The sequence below is a fragment of the Xenopus laevis genome, chromosome 1S (genome assembly GCF_017654675.1).
Source record: "Xenopus laevis strain J_2021 chromosome 1S, Xenopus_laevis_v10.1, whole genome shotgun sequence".
Lineage (NCBI taxonomy): Eukaryota > Metazoa > Chordata > Amphibia > Anura > Pipidae > Xenopus > Xenopus laevis.
The window spans coordinates 41,704,880-41,717,155 of NC_054372.1; the positions used below are offsets into that span (position 1 = coordinate 41,704,880).

Consider the following 12,276-nt stretch of genomic DNA (forward strand, 5'->3'; position numbering starts at 1 on the left):
ATTCCGACACAGCCTAATATTCTCTTTTCTTTACTTTCTGCATGTTTTGATTTAGAATAGAATGTGCAGTGTTCCCAATGCATTTGTGTGTATGGAAATAAAAGCTATTATAAGGATCACACTGCTATTATTCTGAACACAACTGCACATGCAATAGTGATCACTTCAGGGAGAACATTAGGGGTATGTTTGCCCACATTTACAATTGGTAAAAGAAGCAGAGGGCCCTCAATATCACTTTCTCTAGTGGGCCTGATACCCAGCCCAACACTGCCGGGATAAATGAAAACATTTTGGTGCAGCAAATCAGTGGTTTTGTTTGTTCCGTATCCTATAATGGTATTTTAATGCAACAGCCATATCATTGCAAACAATATAGAACATCCGTACAGATATTGCAAATGCCTACTTTTGGCTTCCTCTGTTTTAAAGACATCTAGGGTTTATCATCCAACACAACTCCAAATGTAAATACCACCTCTCCCCCAATACTACGTGTCTTTTGTGATACTCCTGTCAGTGCACTTGTCTTGCACTCAGTAATGGCTTATGGCCCTGTCCCAAAATGCTTCATCACAAAGCAGTCCTTTAAAAGAAGCCATACTTCAAACGTACTGTTTTTTGGGCATAAATAAAAACATTTTTTTTTGCATAGATTTTCTGACACAGAGCAGCAAAGATCAGAAAGCAAAGGAGGCGCAGAAAGCGATATTATGCAAACATTTTATGAAAACCAAATATCCTCTGCAAATAAAAATAACATAGAGCACAATACAATCCATAGCAAAAAGTAGTGTGCTTAAAGTGGTGGTTTGCCTTTAAGTTAACTTTTAGTATGTTATAGATTGACTAATTCTAAGCAACTTTTCATTTGGCCTTCCAAATTTTTTTTTATAGATTTTGATAGTGATGGGCGAATAAATTCGCCAGGCGCGAATTCACTGCGAATTTCCGAGTTTCAGCGCTGGCGAATAAATCCGCAGCAAAAAAAAATTCCGCCAAAGTAAAAAAAATTTTGACGTGTATCGGAAAAGACGCTTGTGTCGAAACTGTCGCACGTCAACATTATTTGAACGCCCATTGACTTTAACGCTGGTGTCAATATTCTCGTTTCTCTAATTTTCCAATGTTTTGCGGATTTCGCAGGAAATTTGCTTATTTTTCCGCGAAACGGGACACATTCGCCATTACTAGTCACTGACCCCCATCTAAAAATACAAATGCTCTGTAAGGCTACACATTTATTGTTATTGCTACTTTTTAATTACTCATCTTTCTATTCGAGCCTCTCCTATTCATATTCCAGTCTCTTATTCAAATCAATGCATGGTTGCTAGGATAATTTGGGTCCTAGCAACCAGATGGCTGAAATTGCAAACTGAAGAGCACCTGAATAAAAATAACTCAAAACCCAGAAATAATAAAAAAATGAAAACCAATTGCATATTGTGTCAGAATATCATTATCTCTAATATTTTACTCCGATCAACAAGGACATACCTGCAGATTCTTTACTACAGCTCCCAGAATCCTTTGCCTGCTACTGTGTTTTAGCCATACCGTTCAGATCTTGACACAAATACCCAGAGCTGTAAATTATACATCACAGAATAAAGCTCAACCTGCTCTTTAGAAGATGCAAAAAGAAACGGCAAATGCGCCAAAGACGGTTTTGTTATATTTATTTATTTTTCCAGCTTCGTACAAACTGGATGTAGAAGCATAAACATAGTACATTTCTACCATTTTCAACAAAAATATAACCAATATGTACAATTATTGTATTAAAAATACAAAAGGGATACAGACTCTACCAATGTCTTTCTAAAAGACATACAGGTACAAGTAGTATCAAAAGTATGAGGGAATCACCAGTCAGTTGTACATTCTGCACTTGACATCACAGAGTGAACGGAGATCAGCAGTCCTATTACCTACAATTACATAATGTTCATTTGTGCAATGTATACTTGTGTGTGTGAGAGAGAGAGAGAGCTGGGCTTGTCTGTCTGTCTATATTCACGCCCTCGCCTACATAAGAAAGCTGGCAAATAATGCACCTTACATGGAAAATTACATAGCGATGTGATACAGAAGCAAGATCGAGAGAACAGGATAGAGAGAATCATTAAATAAATCACTGACATTGTTCTACACAGTGAAAAAAACACTGCATTCTGTTTCCTTAATCTTTTTTTTTTCCATTTGTGTATATATATATATATATATATATTTATATATAAGTATATTCACTGATCAATATGATCAGCTGAGCTCCGATGGAAAAATATTAATAATAACCACAAGTTCCTCGCACAAGAGTGTTCATGGGACGGGCAGCCTTCACTAATCCGGAGTCTGTGCAAAGAAGAAGAAGACGTTATTAGAGGATGCTGATTTGGGTCAGCAAAGTGTTAAATAGCAGCTGTGAGCCGTCGCTGCACCTTGGACTATCCTACAAGTGCCGAGTCCCACAATGATATGAATCCATTCCCATTCATGTGCTGCAATCAACGTCAACAGGTCGGTGGTCATAAGAGCTTGCAATCGGGTCAGTTTAACAGCTAGTAGCATGAGTTGAGCTGCCGTCACTTTAATAGTATCCAGTTCAATTAAAAATCTCTAGGAACGTAAAAAAAAAAAGCAGTCATAAGTTAGATGTGAAATAACACTGAAATTCTCCTGATGTAACGAAATTCCGCTCGTAAGGCTCTCTAGCACACGGGATGCCTCACGCATTTTGTAACAGAAAAAGGCAGTGTAAACAAAAGAAAGCAATTCAGTGTGTGTGTGTGTGTGTGTGTGTGTGTGTGTGTGTGTGTACAGAGACTGTTTCATTACAATCTCAGCCGACGTTAAAAAGAGCGAACGCAATCCTATACCCAAGCATGGCCATTTGAATCCAAGTTGAAGACCATGCTAGGGATGGTATAAAATGAAATGTAAAATGAAACAAAACAAAAAGAACGCTCTTCTAGCCATGAAGAAGTGCAGTCAGGGTTGTGTGATGATGATTGACGAGTTTGGAATGATACTGTGCAACAAGGTGACAGTCAGCAGGACAGACGGCCGCCGGACTGTGGATTTCAAGCCACAACGTTTTTTTTTTTTGGGAACAAAAAGTGCCAAGGTGATTTCTTCACAGTATTTCACATGCCAAGGGTAAACGATGCCCAGTGCTGCTTTAAGGCCGAGAAGGAGAAAACAGGTGCACAATTGTGGATGTTCGTTCCATAGACTCCCGCTGTATCTATTGTGCTCTCCTTTTCAAGGTGGCTTATCCAGCAATGGGAAAAGCTCCGATCCTTAGACGGCAGATACTTGCTCATCGTCTGCTGTAATGTATAAACAGAAGGCATGCACTTAATATACAGGTAGGTATACACAGTTATTACAGACATTCATGCAATGAAAGGGATAGTGTTTTAGAGGCCCTGCAACATAGGTACAAACAATGGGCACAGGTTAATGGGACATTTCACAGAGCAAGGGAATCCCATGATCTAGATACTTTGTTCAAAATTTCTGCTCAGTATATCCAGCAAGAATTTCATGAAATCTGACCTTGATCAACCTTATGTTAAAGGAGAAGGAAAGGTCTGTTGCATTTGGGGGTGCCAAATGTTAGGTACCCCAAGTGATTGTACTGACTTACCTGAAACCCTGGGCCGGTGCTCCTATCAGCAGAAAACTGCACCGGCCCAGGGTTATTCCAGTGAGCAACACGGAGCTTCCACTTCCGTAGAACGAAAGCTGAACTTTAACTAAAAAGTCGGCTATTTCGTTCCACTGCGCATGCGTTTGCCATGGGAAATATGAAGAAAGAAGAAGCTGGAAAAGGATTGCTCCGTGGTGCTCACTGGTTTAAAGGAGTTCACAGGCACCATCTTCTTCCACGCGATCTTCTTCCTGCTTTGACCGGCGTTTTGGCGCATGTGCAGTAGGAGCATCTACTGCGCATGCGCCAAAAGTCACGAAGTTTTCAGATTTCGACTTCGTGACTTTTGGCGCATGCGCAGTAGATCGTACCGGCGAAATGCTCCTACTGCACATGTGCCGGTCAAAGCAGGAAGAAGATCGCGTGGAAGAAGATGGCGTCGGTGAACTCCGTAGACTGGACCTTCGCAGATGGGTAAGTAACAAGTTAGGGGCATTTGCCCAGCGGGACGGGTAGGCCAGGGGGGAGGAGGGAGGGTGGGCAACACACGAGAAGGGGGGAGGGTTTTTGTGCCAACTAGGTTTCCTTCTCCTTTAACCCCGGGTCGGTGCAGTTTTCTGCTGATAGGAGCACCGGCCCGGGGTTTCAGGTAAGTATATACAATCACTTGAGGGTGCCTAACTTTGGCACCCCCAAGTGCAAACAGACTTTCCTTCTCCTATAAGTTAACATTTAGTCTGATGTAGAGAGTAACATTTTGAGACAATTGGTTTTAATTTTTTATTATTTGTGGTTTTAAAGTTATGTAGCTTTTTATTCAGCAGCTCTCCAGTTTGCACTTTCAGCAATCTGGTTGCTAGGGTCCAAACTACCTTTGCAACCATGCATTGATTTGAATAAGAGGCTTGAATATGAACAGGAGAGGCCTGGATAGACAAATGAGTAATAAAAAGTAGCAATAAATGTGTGGCCTCACAGAGCATTTGTTTTTTAGATGGGGTCAGTGACCCCCATCTGAAAGCTTGAAAGAATCAAGAGAAGCAGGCAAATAACTAAAAAACTATTAAACAAAATAAATTCAGACCAATTAAAAAGTTGCTTAGAACTGGCAATTCTATCACAGACTAACAGTTAAAGGAAAACTATACCCCCCAAACAATGTAGGTCTCTATAAAAAGATATTGCATAAAACAGCTCATATGTAAAATCCTGCTTCATGTAAATAAACCATTTTCATAATAATATACTTTTCTAGTAGTATGTGCCATTGGGTAATCATAAATAGAAAATTGGCATTTTAAAAAATAAGGGCCGTAGGAATTACTGTACTCACAAACATACCAACAAACCATACATGTTAGGTCACATGAGCCAATTAACAGACAGAGTTGTGTCTTTTGCTTCCACACTTCTTCCTGTTACAGTTAGAGATGTAGTATTTCTGGTCAGGTGATCTCTGAGGCAGCACACAGACCATCACAAAATGGTGGCTCAAGGCAAGAGATGTAAAAGGGCAATATTTACTTAAATATATATTCCAGTTTGGTAAGATTCTTTAATATGCCACTTAATATGATATGAACTATCTGTTGCTTAATTGTTCATTTTGGGGGTATAGTTTTCCTTTAACTTAAAGGTGAACCACGCCTTTAAGTGCATAACTGTGCATAGCAAATTCATAAGGCTGCCACAGTGACAATGTACATTTGATATATAAGCGAGGAAAACAAAAAATTACCATCATCCTTTGCTGTAACCCCTTGTGCCTGATAGAGAGCAAGCCTTGGGTCAGCCTCGTTTGGTTTATGCCACTGGGGTTTGTTTGCAGTCCTGCCAGAAGGCTGATTATGTGATGGTGGAGAAGTTGCTGCCGACCCTTCACTTTCACTTCTCCGAGCCATCATTCTGGAACGCTGCAAGGCCACATTGTAATCTGGTGGCTTTCTAGATAGAGGTGAGTGTCCTTCAGCAAAGTCAGCTATGGGGATTCCGACATAGCCCGGAGGTGTTGGAGGTGGTTCTCTGTACCGGCCTTCTTTCCTTGCTGTAGTGACACAATACACTACCATAAGAAACAATTATTGTAACAACAGAAATGAATCAAAGAAAAAATAAACAAATCACATGAATAACCAGACGGGATGAACTGATACACTTTGGAAGCGAAATCTAAACAAGCCAAGAAAATGTAGCAGCACAATATAAGATATTTCGATAATAGAGATTTATAGATGGCCAGAATTAAATACACAGATGTCTATGGGTTTGTTCACACTGACTTCTCTGCAGATGTCTATAGGTACATAAGTTATTCAGTTAATCGCTGTTCTCTAAACTGCACAGCACAGCAGCTCATAAAGTGATAGGAGAAGCTCTTACGTTAAGCTTTTTCAGCATATTGGCCATTTTGCACTACAGAATGAAGCTGGGCACCCACTGGAATTTGTAAGGATGGTGCACGGCCACTGAACATAAGAGCAAAACAAAAAAGAATGAAAATAAAACAGACGTGATCTTACCAATGAGCCCTTTTGCAGAACTTGTAGTGACAGCTACATGTGTGGGGACAGGGAGAGGCTTTGTTTCTTCTGGAGCCATTGACATTATACTGCTGGTTTCAGCTTCAAGGGCCACATCTTTTCCACCTCTTCTCTTAATGGTGCCAGTATCACCTTCCGAGTCCTCACCCCAGTAGCCTGTCGATGATGCCCAGCTGGCTCTTGACTGTGCTTGATCCAAAGGTTCTCTTCCTTGGTTGTATCTGCTGTATTTTGTGCTATGATCAGGAGAAATTCCTTGGTCTATGTGGTGGCTACCTGTGGCCCAGAAGCCTGAGCCATCAGCTGTGTTATCAAAATGAACATGACCAAATGGAAGAGTCTCCCAGCTTCTCTGATGAGGGATAGTTTGAATGTTATCATGGGATCCGCTTGAGCATGAAGTCCAGCTTCCACGGCCACTATCAGCTGCATCTAAAGAAGCTCGATCCCCCTGATCCTGGGACAGCTCTTCCATACTGGGGGAAGAGAGAACTGTTGCACCTGCATAGAGGCCACGAGTCTCCACCACTGGCGCGTAAGAGCTGGAAGACAGTTTTGGAAAATATTGAACCTGGGAAAGATAATTTGTCCATGTACATGTAGGGCCATCAAATAAGGAATATTATTTAACTGGCATAGTAGGTAATTCTAACCTGTACAAATCAAATGTATTCTGTAAAACTAAAGTCCTGATCTTAGATCATGTATATCACTTTTTTTTAACTTTATTCCTTCAGGTTTAGCATCATCACACAAAACAACACAGACGTGGAATTGCATTAAACGGGCTGTTCACATTTAAATCAACTGTTAGAATGACGTAGAGTAAGATATTCTGAGACGATTTGCAATTGGTTTTAATTTTTTATTATTTGTGGTTTTTGGGTTATTTAGCCTTTTATTCAGCAGCTCTCCAGTTGCTCCAATTTCAGCAATCTGGCTCCTAGGGTCCTAATTCCCCTAGCAACCTTGCACTGATTTGAATAAGAGACTGGAATATGAACAGGAGAGGGTCTGAATAGAAAGAGGAGTAATTAAAAGAAGCAATAGCAATACATTTGTTTTTAGATGGGGTCAGTGACCCCCATTTGAAAGCAGGAAAGGATCAGAAGAAAAAGGCAAACCGCGCAAAAGGTATTACATATAAATAACGAAGACCAATTGCAAAGTATCTAGGAATTAGACATTCTATAACATACTAAAAGTTGCCTCAAAGGTGAACCACCCCTTTAACACTAGAGCCGGGACACTCACCCTAGGCTGCACTGGTCTGCATCTATCATGGTTTTTCTGTCAGCCCTTCCCACACCAAGATTGGTCTCCACTATGCTCAATGAATGCCTCTGCCGCCGATCATCGTGCAAGTGCATGCAATCAAAGGAGGAGTTACTGACAATGCTGGAACGGGAGGAGATTTCACTGTGTCCCGAGTCAGAGAAGTTATCCACTGTGCCGCTAGCTGCCAAGGTGTAACCTGTATAACAGAACATAATAAACAAAAAGCTTGCCTTCTTCTAGTTCACAGATCAAGTGAAAATGTTACAACCACTCATCTGCTTTTATAAAAAACAGAACTTATAATGTTAATAAAATATAAACTTTTGAGAGAATGAATGTGCCAATGTAATACAATGAATAAACCAGAAACCAGAGGTAATCTCTGATATCCCAGTGCTGGACAAAAAGCCTTGTGTGCACCCTGAAGGCTGAGCATTCTCATTTTGCTGTACCTTTCCTGGGAGAGCACTGCGGGGAAGTTGGAGGGGATGAAAGCTGAGAAGATGCATTTGATAAGGAGTCCTCTGCCTGCTTCTTGTGCCTTTCCACACTTCCTTCTTCTGATAACGAAAGAATTTTCTTTAAAGCTTGGGGAGAGTTGATCCCTGTCGATGAAAAGTAAGATCCTAATCAACAAGGTTTGACCATTTCCTTCCTATCATGTATTCTAAAAATGGTGCAACACAAAAAAGGCGCAAGACATAGAAACCATCCGGGTTTATTCAGCATATGCACAAATACATACCTGTTTATATAGTGAATAAAGTACCTCCTTTTGTAAAATATAGGGATATTATAAGTTACCGAGGAGTTTCATGACCATATAAAAACACGAGGCCGAAGGCCGAGTGTTTTTATACAGGTCATGGAACTCCGAGGTAACTTATAATATCCTCATATTTTACAACTGGGGGTACTTTATTTATTATAATACACAAATTTCAATGAGTCATGTGACAGAAATGACATCAGAACTCACCGTTTATAACTGATGACATCAGAACTCTCCGTTTATAAGGATATAATTTACAGGATATTCATGGCTTTTGTGTATTATATAAGCATACACTGAGCATGGAACTATGACTGCAAAGATACCTTTGTGCCATTCTAATAGAATGAATGCATCAATAAAAAGGCAGTTACTCATTATGTAAATGAACACCCAGAACTCACCCACTGAAATGTCAAAACAGTTACAATTAGAGCTATAGGAGTCTGTAAATACTGCTGTTATTTTCCCTTCTACAATTCCATCTCCACACAGAGAAAACAATTAGATTTAGTTTAAATATTCAAATGGAAAATGTACAGGCCTACATTTCAATGCGGAGGAAGAGACAACTTGCCCTTTAAGAGTAAGGGCACACGCTGCTATTTCAGGAGATTAGTCACCCAGCGACAAATCGCTTCTTATTCGGGCGACTAATCTCCCCTACTGCCTTCCCGCCGGCTAGAATGTAAATCGCCGGCATGATGGCACTTTTCGAAGTTGCGCGAAGTTGCCTCACGAGGAAACTTCGGGCAACTTTAGAAAGCCGAATCGATCCGATTGCCATCCTGCCGGTGATTTACATTTTAGGCGGCGGGAAGGCAGTTTGGGGAGATTAGTTGCCCAAAGAAGTGATTTGTCGCTGTGCTCTAAATAGGCATCTGCTGCTAAGGCTAACAGCACTAATGGATTTATAGACTTAGAGTTACAGAAGGCTTGACATGAGTGATCAAAAGTGCAAAGGGCAAATTTTTTTAATTTAATAGTTTGGCCACTGGAGGGAGCCTGTGCAGTTCTCAAATAGCTCCCTTCAGAGCATGTATGCTAAACAAATGGTACTTGTACATGGGGGAAAAACTGCAATTCAAAAGGATAAATAACTACTGAATTACTACTCTGCATATGTTCCTAGGAAGTTACAATGTACACAACTGCACAATTTTGGATGCATTTGAGTCTAATGATGAGTCAATGGCAAAACTTTATTTCCTATTTAAAAAAAACCCAATTAAAAGCAAAGGAGAAACAGAGAGTATAGACAGATACAAAACAATTATACATGAGAGAGAGAGGACAAGTAGACTTACCAAAGGGTGGAAGATCCTTGACAGGCACTTTCTTACGACTCGGGTAAAGAGCTACAACAGGGACTTGCAATGCCTGGTTCACCTTCGCTTGTTGCTGCTGCTGTTGCTGTTTGTGCTGCGCCGCTGCCCTTGGTGCAACAGGCGACGTGTCTGGCTTCCCTGATCTCTTCTCACATGGATTTTTTGGCACTGATTAATGAAAACCAATGAGTTGTGTTAGTACACGTGTATGCTCAGTATGTGTGCTGCTTTGAGTTTCATAAATGCATAGTTTAGAAATAGTAACGAATGAATCAGTAAAGGGGAATATCCTATAAAGGGATACTGTCATGGGAAAAAATGTTTTTTTTCAAAATGCATCAGTTAATAGTGCTGCAAACTGATTTTTTTATATTTTGAAATATGACATGGGGCTAGACATATTGTCAGTTTCCCAGCTGCCCCAGTCATGTGACTTGTACTCTGATAAACTTCAGTCACTCTTTACTGCTCTACTGCAAGTTGTAGTGATATCACCCCCCTCCCTTTATCCCCCAGCAGTCTAACAAAAGAACAATGGGAAGGTAACCAGATAACAGCTCCCTAACACAAGATAACAGCTGCCTGGTAGATCTAAGAACAGCACTCAATAGTAAAAACCCATGTCCCACTGAGACACATTCAGTTACATTGAGCAGGAGAAACAACAGCCTGCCAGAAAGCAGTTCCATCATAAAGTGCTGGCTCTTTCTGAAAATACACGACCAGGCAAAATGACCTGAAATGGCTGCCTACACACCAATATCACAAATAAAAAAAAAATACACTTGCTGGTTCAGGAATTAAATTTTATATTGTAGAGTTAATTATTTGCAGTGTAAACAGTGTAATTTAGAAATAAAATCTGCATATAAAAATAATGACAGAGTCCCTTTAATAAAGCTTACAATTCCAGTATAGATTCATTAAAAATTTCAAGTGGCTTTAATGTTATTTGTAAATGGAATCCCAAATAAAAGCAGTATTTATTCTCTTGCTATTCACTGCACTGCTAGTTTCAATTAGTGAACCAATGAAGCAGAACCAGCTGATTAACAGAACTGCAAGGAAGAATGCAAGGAATTGTGGGCATTGGGAGTCTAGGCTGGAGTAGAGTAGACTTCTACTACACCGTTTCAATAATCAGTTTAGTGACTAAATATAATCATTAAGAATTTGTAATTAACACTTAATATAAAATTGCTTAGAATGATACATCTTTCATTAGACAAAATGTTATGTCTGGGTTTGTAAATACATTGGTAGTAAAGTAGAGCAGACATAGGGTCTCCTATCAGTGTATGCCCCTCATGCCTCACTCCAATCAGCAACCTGTTTTAGTTGTTTACTAAGACATCACCTGGAATTACTACCATAAATAGTGGAAGATGTATTTATTTTATTAGTCCTTCATTGTGAAAGCTGCCACAAATATAAATATGTAAGCAGACTGAATACAGAAATTCAACAGGTTGAGTGTAGTCTGGAACCCTAAGGGTAATGGTAGACGGGGAGATTAGTCGCCCAGCTACAAATCTTCTCTTCAGGCGACTAATCTCCCCAAAATGCCTTCCCGTCGACAAGAACACTAATTGCTTCAGATTTCCGACGTCGCCCGTAGTTTCATTGTGAGGCAGCTTCGGAAATGTATTTAATCCCGCCGGCGAATTGTATTCTTGCTGGCGGGAAGGCATTTGGGGAGATTAGTCACCCAAAATTGGGGAGATTTGTTGCTGGGCGACTAATCTCCCTGTCTGCCACAACCCTAAGGCTACATGCTCTCAGGCTGAGCAACACAGGCCCAGTACAAGATCCATTTAAACTCCACAAATAGAAACTGTGAATCTCTCACACCCCTACTATACATAAAGGAGAGCTTGGAATAATAAAGCATTGCCTCACATGTATTTGTTGCTGGTTCACATTGTACAGAAAGTGTCTGAAGATTCTCTTCATCCATTTCAAGATCCAGATCAGATAAGTATTGCTTCACCTTACGAGCCATCTGGGCATCTTCATATAGTTTCTTGGCATTAAGGAAAGAGCTGCGACGCACTCGTTTCTTGTGTCCCCCCGACTGTGCTACATCGAGTACCGCAGCATTGGTGCTGCCTTGACTGAGAGACCTACATAAACAAAAGACAGAGGTGAATATTATAAGTGATCTTCAAAGCTCCATTGGTAATGGAGTGGAATAATGAACGCCCATCATGCCTCATTCCAATCACACAGAAACTGAACAAAAAATACTTCTAAGGGGAGGTTTAAAGGGATACTGGCATGGGAACAATTTAATAGTGCTGCTCCAGCAGAATTCTGCACTAAAATCCATTTCTCAGAAATAAAAACGACATCATAAAAATCATGACAGAATCCCTTTAAATGCACTTAAAAGCAAACTCAAATGGGTGGGAAAAGAGCCGACCAATATTGGCAGAAGACTTGAATATCGTTCGGCTCGTCGATCGAGCTGGACGGAAAATTTTGATCAGGTGCTTTTGAAGGCACACAAACATCGGCCATTTTTACTGCTGAATCGTCAGATACAGGTAGAATTCTATTGTTTCTACCTGTATATCTGACAATTCTGCTCTACACGAGTGTATTGAAACTATCAATCTTTCTTGGAAAGATCTTTTCCAAGAAAGATCGTAATTGTTACGTCTATGGCCACCTGTAGACACATATCACCAATATTGTTGT

At 40.3% G+C, this 12,276-nt stretch overlaps 1 protein-coding gene across 8 annotated transcripts in view; it reads right to left on the reverse strand.

Annotated features, from left to right (window-relative positions):
• Positions 1-1,665: 1,665 nt before the first annotated feature.
• LOC108706643 (rap guanine nucleotide exchange factor 2) overlaps positions 1,666-12,276 on the reverse strand; it is a 211,349-nt gene continuing 200,738 nt past the window's right edge. For 6 of the 8 annotated variants that reach the window (XM_018243232.2, XM_041579535.1, XM_041579538.1 and 3 more), the window contains 7 exons: positions 11,476-11,699; positions 9,556-9,744; positions 7,929-8,081; positions 7,453-7,672; positions 6,178-6,740; positions 5,397-5,720; positions 1,666-3,335 (listed from right to left, as the gene is read on the reverse strand). In XM_018243232.2, coding sequence (XP_018098721.1) covers positions 3,307-3,335; positions 5,397-5,720; positions 6,178-6,740; positions 7,453-7,672; positions 7,929-8,081; positions 9,556-9,744; positions 11,476-11,699 — 1,702 coding nt within the window. In that variant the 3' untranslated portion in view covers positions 1,666-3,306. The remainder of the gene's footprint in view (positions 3,336-5,396; positions 5,721-6,177; positions 6,741-7,452; positions 7,673-7,928; positions 8,082-9,555; positions 9,745-11,475; positions 11,700-12,276) is intronic. The other 2 variants (XM_041579536.1, XM_018243238.2) reach the window with 1 other exon arrangement.